Raw genomic sequence first — 14,571 nt, 5'->3', positions numbered from 1 at the left:
TGTCATTGGTTCAATTTTCCTTCTGTGAACAATTGGAAATCGTGTTTTGGAGCTTGTAAGTCATGGGCCAACATATCCTACATTACATTAAAATTTGCTACAATCGAAGAATGCAGATCGATCCATGCTTATCACCCTGTACAAAGCTTAAGTCCAAGTGGATCAAGGACCTCCACATCAAACCAGACACACTCAAACTAATAGAAGAAAAACTAGGGAAGCATCTGGAACACATGGGCACTGGAAAAAATTTCCTGAACAAAACACCAATGGCTTATGCTCTAAGATCAAGAATTGACAAATGGGATCTCATAAAACTGCAAAGCTTCTGTAAAGCAAAGGACACTGTGGTTAGGACAAAACGGCAACCAACAGATTGGGAAAAGATCTTTACCAATCCTACAACAGATAGAGGGCTTATATCCAAAATATACAAAGAACTCAAGAAGTTAGTCCTCAGGGAGACGAATAACCCTATTAAAAAATGGGGTTCAGAGCTAAACAAAGAATTCACAGCTGAGGAATGCCGAATGGCTGAGAAACACCTAAAGAAATGTTCAACATCTTTAGTCATAAGGGAAATGCAAATCAAAACAACCCTGAGATTTCACCTCACACCAGTGAGAATGGCTAAGATCAAAAACTCAGGTGACAGCAGATGCTGGCGAGGATGTGGAGAAAGAGGAACACTCCTCCATTGTTGGTGGGATTGCAGACTGGTACAACCATTCTGGGAATCAGTCTGGAGGTTCCTCAGAAAATTGGACATTGAACTGCCTGAGGATCCAGCTATACCTCTCTTGGGCATATACCCAAAAGATGCCTCAACATATAAAAGAGACACGTGCTCCACTATGTTCATCGCAGCCTTATTTATAATAGCCAGAAGCTGGAAAGAACCCAGATGCCCTTCAACAGAGGAATGGATACAGAAAATGTGGTACATCTACACAATGGAATATTACTCAGCTATCAAAAACAACGAGTTTATGAAATTCGTAGGCAAATGGTTGGAACTGGAAAATATCATCCTGAGTGAGCTAACCCAATCACAGAAAGACATACATGGTATGCACTCATTGATAAGTGGCTATTAGCCCAAATGCTTGAATTACCCTAGATCCCTAGAACAAACGAAACTCAAGACGGATGATCAAAATGTGAATGCTTCACTCCTTCTTTAAATGAGGAAAAAGAATACCCTTGGCAGGGAAGGGAGAGGCAAAGATTAAAACAGAGACTGAAGGAACACCCATTCAGAGCCTGCCCCACATGTGGCCCATACATATACAGCCACCCAATTAGACAAGATGGATGAAGCAAAGAAGTGCAGACCGACAGGAGCCGGATGTAGATCGCTCCTGAGAGACACAGCCAGAATACAGCAAATACAGAGGCGAATGCCAGCAGCAAACCACTGAACTGAGAATAGGTCCCCTGTTGAAGGAATCAGAGAAAGAACTGGAAGAGCTTGAAGGGGCTCGAGACCCCAAAAGTACAACAATGCCAAGCAACCAGAGCTTCCAGGGACTAAGCCACTACCTAAAGACTATACATGGACTGACCCTGGACTCTGACCCCATAGGTAGCAATGAATATCCTAGTAAGAGCACCAGTGGAAGGGGAAGCCCTGGGTCCTGCTAAGACTGAACCCCCAGTGAACTAGTCTATGGGGGGAGGGCGGCAATGGGGGGAGGGTTGGGAGGGGAACACCCATAAGGAAGGGGAGGGGGAGGGGGATGTTTGCCCGGAAACCGGGAAAGGGAATAACACTCGAAATGTATATAAGAAATACTCAAGTTAATAAAAAAAAAAAATTTGCTACAATGTACCTATAGAGAAGACATACAAAGTACTATATTAAAAACCCTTTTTCTTTTGTATTAAGAGATATTAATATACTCTTAAATATCTAAAACTCATATTCCTTGGACAATATGGTTTGATATATAAACTTTTGTAGAAATTATCTCTGCATTTATACTTTATTTTCTTTTTCTGGGGAACTTAAATTTTTATTTTATGTACAGCATTCTGCCTGCATATGTGACTGCAGGCCAGAAGAAGGCACCAGATCTCATTACAGATGGTTGTGAGCCACCATGTGGTTGCTGGGATTTGAACTCAGGACCTCTGGAAGAGCAGTCAGTGCTCTTAACCGCTGAGCCATCTCTCCAGCCCGGAACTTAAATTTTCAATCTTCATAATTGTGTATTTCCTTAGGATAGACCACTTAGAGCAGTGACTTTCACCTATCCCAATTCGACCCTTTAATACAGTTCCTCATGTTTCAGTGATACCCCTAACCATTAAATTATTTTTGCTGCTACTTGATAACTATAATTTTGCTACTCTAATGAATCATAATCTAAATATCTGATATGCAGGATGATCTTAGGTGACCATTCTACCCTTAAAACGTTGTCACTCACAGATTGAGAACTCTGCCTTAGAGTAAAGCAGTATCAAAAGTCCTACTTGTATTGATTTGTGCATCATAAATAAGCATTGATGTTGACTGTTTGCCAAGTGAAGCTTCACTGTGATGTAGTGAGAAAGTAATAGTTATTTTAATATTCATATGAAAAATATTTGCCAAATGTTTGGCATAGGTATATTTTTGAATTCCTAATATAGCTTACATTAGATATTTATTTATTTATAAATAACTTAAACTATGTCCCAACACTGAACTGTGAGTCTGTTGTTCCCTCCCAAGACACATGACTTGGAGGAATTGGAAATTAATCTTGCTTATAAGCATTAATCTGCCAGCACTCTCACCAGCCATTATATGTATAACAAACAGGCTTACTGCTTTTGTTACTTACCTGTTTGCTACTAAATGTCAAAACATCACCAAATATTGTTATGTGGTGTTGAGTTACATCCTGTTCCAGAACTGACAGAAGAGGAACACCGTCCCTCCATACCCATTTCTTCCTGGCTAAGCTCCATTCCTGAGGTTTTTAGTTGGTGAACTGTGATGCAATAGCTCTCTCTGCTTCCACATTGGCCTCAATTCTGTTGCATGATCCTGCTCCACAGAACCATTTCCAGAAGCCTCAGCTGATGAGATCCCCAGCCAAGTCAAGGAACTTGAGTCTTAGTTCTTTGTACTCCACATCCTAACCATGGATGTTTCAGGAGTTACAGTGCATAGCTGACTAACACAGCAACACAACAATTCAGAGAGGACAGGAACAAAAGAATACCATGAGTGATGGCATTTAATTGCTATGATGTTTTTGACCTAATGTATTTTGACTATTTAAACACCATTCAAAGCAATGAATGGTCAGAGACAGCATGGTTTTCTAAACCTATTAATGTCGAATATAGCATTTGAAAGGAATATATGTAAGAAACAAAATGAAAATATAAAAAGTGATTATAAATTTCATGGTCAATAATGTCAAACTAGGTAGATAATTTTCAAAATAAACAACATTAATGTGTAGTTGACATAAGTAACATAAAATAACCGGTAAAGCTGTGCCACAGCTCTCTGTACCAAGATACCGCTGGGAGAAAGCGCGTCTCCCAGAACTGCTGACACACCTGAGAGCACAGGTAAGACCACCATTTCTGCCCACATTCCTGGCCCAAGAGAAACCTTCCTGGAGCTTTCTGGACACAGAAACCAAGAAGTAAACTGAGACAGATCCTGCTGGTTACTACCTGTGCCCAGAGTTGACTCCATGCCACAGCTTTCTGTACCCAGATCCTGCTGGAAGAAAAACATCTCCCAGTAGCACAGACAATCCTGAGAGCACAGGTGAGAACACAACTTCTGCTCACATTCTTGGCCCAAGAGAAACCCGTCTGGGGCTCTCAAGACACAGGAACTGAGGAGCAATCTGGGACAGGCTCCTTCTGGTTTCTGTCTGCACTCTGAGCTGACTCAGGGCCACAGCTATCTGTACCCACATCCTACTGGAAGAGAGCTAGTCTCCCACTGTGCAGATACACAGCCTTATAGGAGGGTAAGCCACTGTCAGAGACAGAAAGACCAACTAATACCAGAGATAAGCAGATGGCTAGAGGCAAGGACAAGAACCTAAGCAACAGAAACCAAGGCCACTTGGCATCATCAGAACCCAGTTCCCCCACCACAGCAAGTCCTAAATAACCCAACACACCAGAAAAGCAAGATTTTGATTTAAAATCACAACTCATGATGATGTTAGAGGACTTTAAGAAGGACATAAATAACTCGTTTAAAAAAATACAGAGTAACAAAGGTAAACAAGTAAAAGTCCCTAAAGAGGAAACAGAAAAATCAACCAAAGAGGTTATAAAAATGGAAATAGAAACAATAAAGAAATAACAAAGGGAGACAACTGAGGGAAATAAAATATCTAAGAAACAGATTAGAAGTCATAGACACAAGCATTACCAACAGAATACAAGAGATAGAAGTGAGAATCTCAAGAGCAGAAGATACCATAGAAAATATTGACACAACAGATTATAAAAATAGAAATAGGAAAAAAATAAGCAAATCACAAAGGGAGACAACCCTGGAAACAGAAAACCTAGGAAAGAAAATAGAAGTCACAGATGCAAGCATCACCAAAAGTATACAAGATATAAAAGAGAGAATCTCAAGAACAGAAGATACCATAGAAAACATTGACACAAACATTAAAGAAAATGCAAAACACAAAAAGATCCTAAGCCAAAATATCCAGGAAATCTGGGACACAATGAGAAGATCAACCCTAAGGATAATAGGTAGAGAAGAGAGCAAAGATTCCAAAATTAAAGGGTTAGTAAATATCTTCAACAAAATTATGGAAGAAAACTTCCATAACCTAAAGAAAGAGATGCCCATAATCACACAAGAAGCCTACAGAACTCCAAAAAGATTGAACCAGAAAAGAAATTCCTCCTGTCACATAATACTCAAAGCACCAAATGAACAAAACAAAGAAATATTTAAAACAGTAAGGGAAAACGGACAAGAAACATACAAAGGCAGACCTATCAGAATTACAACAGACTCCTCAATGGAGACTAGGAAAGCTAGAAGATCCTGGGCAGATGTCATATAGACCCTAAGAGAACACGAATGCCAGCCCATGATACAGTATCCAGCAAAACTCTGAATTACCATAGAGAAACCAAGTTATTCCACAACAAAACCAAATTTATACAATATCTTTCCACAAATCCAGTCCTACAAACAATAATACATGGAAAACTCTAATACAAAAAGGGAAACCACACCATAGAAAAAGCAAGAAATAATCTTCTTGCAACAAATACAAGAGAGCCACACAAACATAATTCACAATTGCTATTCCTTAATATCTCTTAACATCAATGGACTCAATTACCCAATAAAAAGATATAGACTAACACACTGGATATAGAAAGATTTTGCTGCATGAAGAAAGCACACCTCAGTGACAAAGACAGATACTACCTCAGAGTAAGAGGCTGGTAAACAATTTTCCAAGCAAATGTTTCCAGGAAACTAGCTGGAGTAGCCATTCTAATATTGAATAAAATCAATTTTCAACCGAAAGTTGTCAAAAAAGATAAGGACACTTCATATTCACCAAAGGAAAAATCCACTAAGATGAACTCTCAATCCTGCATATTTATGCACCTAAATAAATGTTCAACATCCTTAGTCATCAGGGAAATGCAATTTAAAACAACCCTAAGACTCTTCCTCACACCAGTCAGAATGGCTAAGATCAAAACAGATGCTGGCGAGGATGTGGAGAAAGAGGAACACTCCTCCATTGTTGGTGGGATTGCAAGCTGGTACAATCACTCTGGAAATCAGCCTGGAGGTTCCTCAGAAAATTGGACACTGCACTACCTGAGGACCCAGCTACACCACTCCTGGGCACATAGCCAAAAGATGCCCCAACATACAACAAAGACACGTGCTCCATTCTATTCATAGCGGCCTTTTTTATAATAAGCAGAAGATGGAAAGAACCCAGATGCCCTTCAACAGAGAAATGGATACAGAAAATGTAGAACATCTACACAACAGAGTACTATTCAGCTATTAAGTAAATGACTTCAGGAGATTCTTTGGCAGATAGATGGAACTAGAAAATATCATCCTGAGTGCGGTAACAAAAGAACACACAGGGTATTGCTGGATAAGTGGATATTAGCCCAAAAGACAGGAATACTCAAGATTCAATCTACAGATCCCATGAAGCTCAAGAAGAAGGATGACCAAAGTGTGGATACTTCGTCCTTTCTAGAAAGGGACCAAAAATATTCACAGGAGGAAATAGGGAGACAAAGTTTGGAGCAGATACTAAAGGAAAAGCCATCCTATCCTGGGGATTCATCCCATATACAGCCACCAAAGCCAGACAATATTGCTAATGCCAAGAAGAGCATGCTGACAGGAGCCTGATAAAGCTGTCTCCTGAGAGGCTCTGCCAGAACATGACAAACACAGAGGCAGATGCTTACAGCCAACCATTGAACTGAAAATGGGGTCCCCAATGGAGGAGTTATAGAAAGGACTGAAGGTGCTGAAGGGGTTTGCAACCCCATAGGAATAACAACAATACCAACCAACCAGAGCTCCCAGGACTAAACCACCATCTAAAGAGTAACAGGAACAGACCCATGGCTCCAGCCGCATATGTAGAAGAATATGGCCTTGTTGGGCATCAATGGGAGGAGACACCCTTGGTCCTGCCAAGGGTAGATGTTCCAGTGTAAGGGAATGTCAGGGCCGGGAGGTTGGAAGAGGTGGGTGGGGGAACCCTTACCCTCATAGGAGTAGGGGTAAGGGGATGGGATAGGAGACTTATATGGATGGGAAACTGGGAAAGGGGATAACATTTGCAATGTAAATAAATAATTATTCGATAATAAAATCACCAGTAAAATCAGATTATGAATAACAAAGTCAGTATCCAAAGAGGAGCTGGACCCTAGTGCATTCTGTGTTCTTGATGTGGTTGGTGCAGTTCTTTTCCAGGTAACAGTTCATGGTGTTCCTTACAATATACCTTCAAATTTAAGGGAATCTTCCCCCTATCAGTTTGGTGTTCCTGACTTAAGCCATTGTCACTAACAAGAACAACACGAAGATTGAGAAAAAGAAGAAACCGTACCTATTCGACTCAATGACTTCATGTACATCTGCACCCCTCTCTGTTAAAAACTCTGCCATCTTCTCTCTTTTTTCAAATACAGCAAGGGAAAATGGTGTGAAGCCATGCTAGAAAAGAAAAAATGTTTATAGTTCAACGTGTTTATCAACTGAAAACCCATCACAGATGTTTATGTACATAAATACATACTATCCCATAGACTTTATTAACCTTAAGAAGAAGGAAGATCCAAGTGTGGACGCTTTAACTCCACTTAGAAGGGGAGACAAAATAATCACAGGAGGTAGAGGGAGGGAGGACTGGGAAGGAAGGGGGGGACAGGATCTGGAATGGGAAGGGACAGAGGTGAAGGACAGAGGGTCAGGAAGTTGAATAGAAATGTGTAGCAGTTGGGGATGGGGAGCTGGCGGTAGCCACTAGAAAGTCCCTGGCACCAGGGAAGTGAGAGATTCCCAGGACTCAACAGGGATGACATCAGCCAAAATTCCCAACAAAAGGGAGACATAACCTCCCATGGCCCCCAATTGAGGGATGGGACCACCCACCCATCTCAAAAATTTTAACCCAGAATTATTCCTGTCTAAAGGAAATGCAGGGACAAAAATGGAGCAGAGACTGAAGGAAAAGCCATCCAGAGGTCACTCCACCTTGAGATCCAACCCATCTACAGACACCAAACCCTGATACTATTGCTGATGCCAAGAAGCACTTGCTGACAGGATCCTGGTATGGCTGTGCCGGTAGAGGATCTGCCAGCACTTGACTAATACAGATGCAGAACTCACAGACAACCGTTGGACTAAGCCTGGGGACCTCAAATGGAAGAGCTGAGGGGAGGACTGAAGGAGCTGATGGGGATGGCAGCCCCATAAGGATTACAATATCAACTAACGGGACCACCCAGAGCTCCCAGGGACAACCACCAAACAAAGAGTACACATGGAGGGAGGGAGCCATGGCTCCAGCTGCATCAAATCAGAGGATGGCCTATCTGGCATCAATGGGAGGAGAGGACCATGGTCCTGTGGAGGCTTGATGCCCCAGCACAGGGGAATGATAGAGCTATGAGGTGGGAGTGGGTGAGTGACTAAATGAACACCCTCATAGACACAAAAAGGAGGACAGCTGGGGTGGGGGTTGCTGGGGAGAAGCTGGGAATGGGACACTTGAAATGTAAATAAATAAAATAACCATTTTTATAAGAGTCGTGGTGAGTAGATTTTCCTTCCCTCTGCCTCATTTTCCCACACACAGGTGCCTCCTTTCCTTTGACACGCCTATCCCCTGCCCCACACCTCCTGTGAACCTCACTCCTCTTCAGTACTTTTCCCAAACATTCACTGATTCAAAGAATCTTACCTAAATGAAGTTTTTCCTTCAATACCCAAAAATCCAAAACATGGTAATGGTTCGCATGTCCCTAATGAATGAATGAGCTCAAGTGGAGTCTCTGGAGCAGAATGCTTTAACCTGTATCTCAAAAATACTTCTTTTCTAGACTGAGAATTATTAACTCCCAAACTGAACAGCATTTCTTATGTACACATAAATTTGAAAAAGTTAAGTCATACCACCCTGAACGCGCCCGATCTCGTCTGAAAAAGTTTTTAAAACCTTGATATTTTTTAATGATTAAGTTTCACAATTGGCCTATATGCCTTTGACTGTATCTTTCCTTATTTTTCATTCCTGCCTCATTTCTGAGAGACAAACCACCCCTATAACCTCTAACTGCTACAGATTTCTGTTTATTTAAAAATATTTATCTTAAAATTTTATTTATTTTTATTGTTCATGTATATGTGATATAGGTGGGCCCAAATCCACCAATTTTATTTTTGAGTTTTAAAATAAAGCCCAATTCTCAGAAAAATTGTGCTCTTTTCCACTACCACAAATATGAAAAACACATTTGGAGAAAAAATATTTTACTCTTAACAGAATCAGTGAGAATGCCTGAACTTTGGCATGCAGAAAATGGATCCTAGTGTCACTGCTAGCATATATTGGGGTCTTTACCTTTGTTATGGCGTTAATATCTACTTTGTACTTGAGCAGTTCACTGGCGATTGCTCTGTTTCCATTATACACTGCATAGTGGAGGGCTGTATTTCCAGTAAAATCTGCCATGTGTGGATCAGCACCATGCTTCAGTAATATAGAAACACATTCCAGGTTGTTTCGCTCTGTGGCCTGTAGGTGTTGTTCAAAAAAATTGCTCTTCAAGAAAGGCAAGATAAACATTCTTACAATTGCATTGAATAATTACCCTTGCCTAAGTTATGTATATTACCCCTCTCTTTTTGAGACAGGGTCTTGTAAAGTACCCCAGGCTGTCCTAAATTCAAAATCCTCTTACTTCAGTTTCCCAAATGTGAGAGTTTTAGAAGTGTTCTACAATACCTAGATCTGTGCTAGTTGACTGGTATTGGGAAGGGAAAGTTTGTTTTGATAACTTGACATAGGCTCCAAGTAGCCAAAGAGGGGAAGCCTAGCTTAAAGAACTGCTTCTATCAGATTAGCCCATGGGCAAATCTGTGGAACGGTTGATTGATGTAGGAGGGACAAGATTACTGGGGCCATGGCATGACTCAACAGTGGCCCTGAGTTGTATGAGAAAGCAAGCTGAGCAGGCCATGGAAAAGGGTGTGAGAAAGCAGCCTTCCCCTGTGGTATCTGCTTCCGTTCCTGCCTCCAATTTCCTGACTTGAACTCCTGCTCTGATTTCCCTTGATGATGGACTGTGATGTGGAAGTGTAAGCCAAATAAACATTTGTTTCCCTGAACTGCTTTAGGTCATTGTTTTATCACAGGAACAGAAAACAAACATGGACAAAGTCTTATCCATTTCATATTAAAATTGCTGTCCAATAGCTACCTTAATCAAGGGTGTGCAGCCTTCATCGTCCTGGGCATTAATAGTGCAGTTGCTCTTGATTAACAGCATCACCACTTCTGGATGGTTATGAGCACATGCATAGTGTAGTGAAGTCCTACCAATTGAAAGGATATTTTAGGAAATTATGGAATACTATGACAAAATACATTCAATTGTAAATAGTATGTAATTTGTTTCCATCTGAAGTAAGAGTTTCACCTGGGATTTGCTTATTTATTTATGTCTCTACTCACGTGTTCACTTGTCTTACTAGGGATACAGTGCATGGCTGCCCAATTCAACTGGTCTATCACAAGCTTCATTCCTGCTCAGAGCAGCCTATTTAAATAACAACACTCAGAAAACTGAACACAGCTTATATTTGAATCCTTCTCTAGCTACTTCTTAGGGTTTCTATGACCTCCAAAACTCAGTTTCCTCATCCATATGATAAGGAACAAACAGTAACTGTCTTACATGGTGCTGCTGTGATGTTTCAGTTCAAGTCTACACAAAGCGTGTAAAAGTGTTTCCAGCACCAGACACCTCAGCATTTGGTGGATAATGATGATTATTCTTGCTACTGCTGTCAAATACAACATCTTAATAAATACAAATTAAAGAATTGTACAGATACAATTTTTTATTCAAATAAGTTTACTATTTTTTAAAATTATATTGCCAAGGTTGGCCTTGAACTTGATAATTCTCCTAACTCATTCTCCTAGTAGTTAAGTTTGCAGGCCGGATAACTACTACTTACTCTTCATTCACATTTTAGCATCTCTGGAATAATTCTAATGATTCATGACATTTTACAACTATAATTGGTAATATTTTTAAATTTATTACTGTACAAAATAAGTTCGTTGCACTTTACATCAAGCAATATAAAACACAATCCATAGGTTCATGGTAAATCTTGTATCTATGTAAATTTTAGCTCTTAAAACAAATTTAGGTAAAGAGATTTAAAATAGCAAAGACAAAAACCAAAAATCTAAACTCTCAGTCATCAGTACTTTGTTTTTTTTTATTTTTTAAAAAGATTTATTTATTGTATATGAGTACACTGTAGCTGTCTTCAGACACACCAAAAGAGAGCATTGGATCTCATTACAGATGGTTGTGAGCCACCATGTGGTTGCTGGGATTTGAACTCAGGACCTCAGGAAGAGCAGTCGGTGCTCTTAACCACTGAGCCATCTCTCTAGCCCCCCCCTTCTTTTCATTTTTTAATGCCTACAGATAACCTTTCCATGTTTGCAGCCAACAGGAACATAGCCTAGTCCCCAGGTGATACTCTAGACTCCAATTGTTAGTAAAGAAGATCATCTTTGGTTGCCTTCTAGTCATTTATGCATCTATTGACTCACACCAAGACTGAGCCTAGGGATTAAATGAGCACTGCTTTATTTAATATTTAAATTTATAGACTGTAAAGCCACCTATTATTTTAATATTTAATATCACACTTAAGAGGACATCATACATTAAAAGGAATTTTTTATAGCATGTGATATAATTTTACTAAAGAATAGTTATGTGATTTTTTTTTACAGTCTACTTTCAAAACAATTTTTGTATTTGTTTTTGTATTTGTTTTTGTATTTGTCGTTTTTTGTAGAAAGGGAGAGAAGTTTCTATTAAAATTAAGGCAAGTTTTAACTTTCTTAACTTCTTGATTCAGTGGTGAAATATAAAGGTTTAAAAATGGAAGGATCTTAAGAGACAGTAGAATGTATATGCTGTATAGTAGATATCTAAGTAACATGTAGAAAATAAGTAGATTCACAAAATGGATAAATACAGTTGGAAAATTCATTTTTAAGAAAACAGTTATAAATTAAAATACTATTTTTGAAACAATAATTTATTCTTCTATGTCTTATATGTATAAAGATCCAACTTAGAAGACTAAGGAACTCCTGAGATCTACACTTTTGACTAAAGCAGCATGTGAACTGTGGAATATCTACTGTTGAGTGATATTGGCATCCCTTGGCTTGAAGTAGGAACAAAAGAGGTCTGAGGCAACAACTCAATTGCTAAAAAGCTCATCCTGTAATTTGGGCACTTGTGTTCAGAATCCCCTGAACCTTGGAAAACTAGTTTGTGGAGGCCAGATGATGTTGGAACTTACTTGTGTGGAAGTCTAGATGATGCAGTAAAGTTCAATACACTAAATCAAATACAGTGGACATATGGGTTAGTGAAATAACTTGTCTCAAAAACTGAGGTCTAGGGTTCACAGAGTGGCTCAGAAAAGACCCAAGTGGAGGCCTGATGGCCTGATTGATGAGCAGAACCCACAATATGGCCAAACCAAACTGCCAAATAGAGTTACCTACTGACCTCCATGCACTTACCTGTAGGATGTACACTCACACAATTGCGCATGTAGGCATGCAATGTACACAGATTTTGTTAGTAAGTGAAAAGCAATAGAGAAAGAGAGTATCAACCTCTAGACCCCATATGAACAACAATGCCAAGCAACCAGAGCTTCCAGGGACTAAGCCACTACCTAAAGACTATGCATGGACTGACCCTGGACTCTGACCTCATAGGTAGCAATGAATAGCCTAGTAAGAGCACCAGTGGAAGGGGAAGCCCTGGGTCCTGCTAAGACTGAACCCCCAGTGAACGTGATTGTTGGGGGAAGGGCGGCAATGGGGGGAGGATGGGGAGGGGAACACACATAAAGAAGGGGAGTGGGAGGGGTTAGGGGGATGTTGGCCCAGAAACCGGGAAAGGGAATAAATGTAAATAAGAAATACTCAAGTTAATTAAAAAAAAAAAAAAAGAAGGCCTAAGAGCTGGTTCTTTCCAAGGTTGCAGGTCCCAAATACTTAGGGGTCTACAGCCAGCAGAAAGCACAGCGGGCTCATTGAAAGCCGAACCAGACTTTACCCTCTCCCCTCTCTTAGGAAAATTCTTGGAAGGTGGTGCTTCTCCATGATTCGTCCTGACTGTTCCTAACAATCCCTGCCCCTCCTGCTCATCTCCCCTCCGAGACCATATTACCTGTTCCTCCTGTCATATTTATCCACATGGTATCTTCGGGAGGTGATGAAGTGCTCTACTGTAGACAAATCACCCATGCTGGCTGCCTTTTGGAACTGCCCCACAGGTTCATATGGGATGAGGTAGACAGGATATTCATCCACTTGGTAATCAAGGCACCCATAGCCCAAGCAGCAGGTCCACAGGCGCCAATACCAGTGTGGCTGCTCAGAGGTGTTCAGTGTCTGGCCATCAAAATCGATGTCCTCCGGCATGATAGAGGCCTAGGGCCACGGAGGCCCGTGCTGTCGTCCCTTCCCTCCCCTTTTGTCAGCTACTTCCTCCTAAGCCCCACACAAAAACTTAGAAAAACAAAAAGAATATCCAGCCAGACCAGGTCAGTGGTTCAGTTTGAGCAGAATCCCTTTTCGTTGCCTAGCAACGAGGAAGCATGCTGCTCGTGAGTGCATGTGCTCACAACTGTGTATTACACTTGTCTGCTTCAGACTCCAGCGACAGGAACCTCACCTACCTTGCACAGTTTACCTGCAAAGCCCTGCTAATTGTTAACTCTGGAGTAGACTACCACTCTAGCTTTCAAAGGCAATTGCTGAGGGGAGCTGAGTGATGGTTCAAATCCTTTATAGCCCTGCTATGATCACCAGCTCAGAAGGCCTAGTTATTGCATTTCCTGATGCCCTGAGGTTGAGCCCTGCAAGGAACTCTTTTCCTGATGCTAACCTGTAATTCATACCATTTGTGTTCTTTTCTTGGCATCTTTTAACATTTTGTAGGTATTGCCCATCAGTCAATCTGTCATGTCATTCTTATTCCCTAAAATTAAAGTGTGAGGACCCTTTTTAAATTTGATATGCTTGGATTCCTAGAAAGACTAAGTTTACAAAAATCTGTTCTGATATTTCTATTTTTTTCTAATGCTTAATTAAAAATTTGTATTCCTCAACTCTTAGCTGTGTCCAAAAAAAATCCTGCAAGCACAGACAATATAGAAAGGGTATGACACTTCTGCCCTAAAATTCTCCCTTAAAATTTTCTTTCTTTAGGGATGGATTTAAATTAAAATTAAAATTAAAATAAACATTCAATAGTGTGCAGAAATAGTGTATAGATTATATTTCTGTCTTTATCTCATATCCTAAAACACTACTGAACAAGTTTCTGAAGAGGAGGTTCAAAGTCCACTCCATCAGATCCTCAGCAGAGGTGACAAAAAATGGAAGAGAGGAAAACGAAGCTGTTATCTCAGAGTTTACTAACTACAGCTCCTGGAGTCTGAAACTCTTAGCTATAGTCAGGAACACAGTGAGTCAAAGGAAAGAAGTGTTCTCCTGTGGAGTTTTGGCACAGGTTGTAAGTTATAAGGACTCAGTGTTACACAGAAATGCTTGTTGAGCACAAAACCATCCAGTTGATGGTTTCAGTATTTACTCATGAGTGATTTAAAATTCTGAATGTGCTGGAGAGGGATGCTTGGAGGCAGGGGTCAATTTTGTAGTTTACCACTACTTGGGAAAGAATATTAGTCTCAAGGAAATGCTAGCAAGCTATCAAGACAGAGCC

The 14,571-nt window shown here is 40.4% G+C and overlaps 1 protein-coding gene across 2 annotated transcripts in view; it reads right to left on the bottom strand.

The window, feature by feature from the left end:
• Nucleotides 1–13,430, bottom strand: part of Potea (POTE ankyrin domain family member A) — a 142,151-nt gene extending 128,721 nt beyond the window's left edge. The window contains exons 1-4 of one of the 2 annotated variants that reach the window (XM_087574848.1): nt 13,012–13,430; nt 9,985–10,099; nt 9,126–9,299; nt 7,107–7,213 (exon numbers count right to left, since the gene is read on the bottom strand). In XM_087574848.1, coding sequence (XP_087430974.1) covers nt 7,107–7,213; nt 9,126–9,299; nt 9,985–10,099; nt 13,012–13,265 — 650 coding nt within the window. In that variant the 5' untranslated portion in view covers nt 13,266–13,430. The remainder of the gene's footprint in view (nt 1–7,106; nt 7,214–9,125; nt 9,300–9,984; nt 10,100–13,011) is intronic. The other variant, XM_087574849.1, reaches the window with a different exon arrangement.
• Nucleotides 13,431–14,571: the final 1,141 nt, after the last annotated feature.

The sequence above is a fragment of the Rattus norvegicus genome, chromosome 10 (assembly GCF_021556685.1).
Source record: "Rattus norvegicus strain SHRSP/BbbUtx chromosome 10, alternate assembly SHRSP_T2T, whole genome shotgun sequence".
In the NCBI taxonomy this organism is placed as follows: Eukaryota; Metazoa; Chordata; class Mammalia; order Rodentia; family Muridae; genus Rattus; species Rattus norvegicus.
This window is presented reverse-complemented; position numbering and strand designations above follow the sequence as displayed.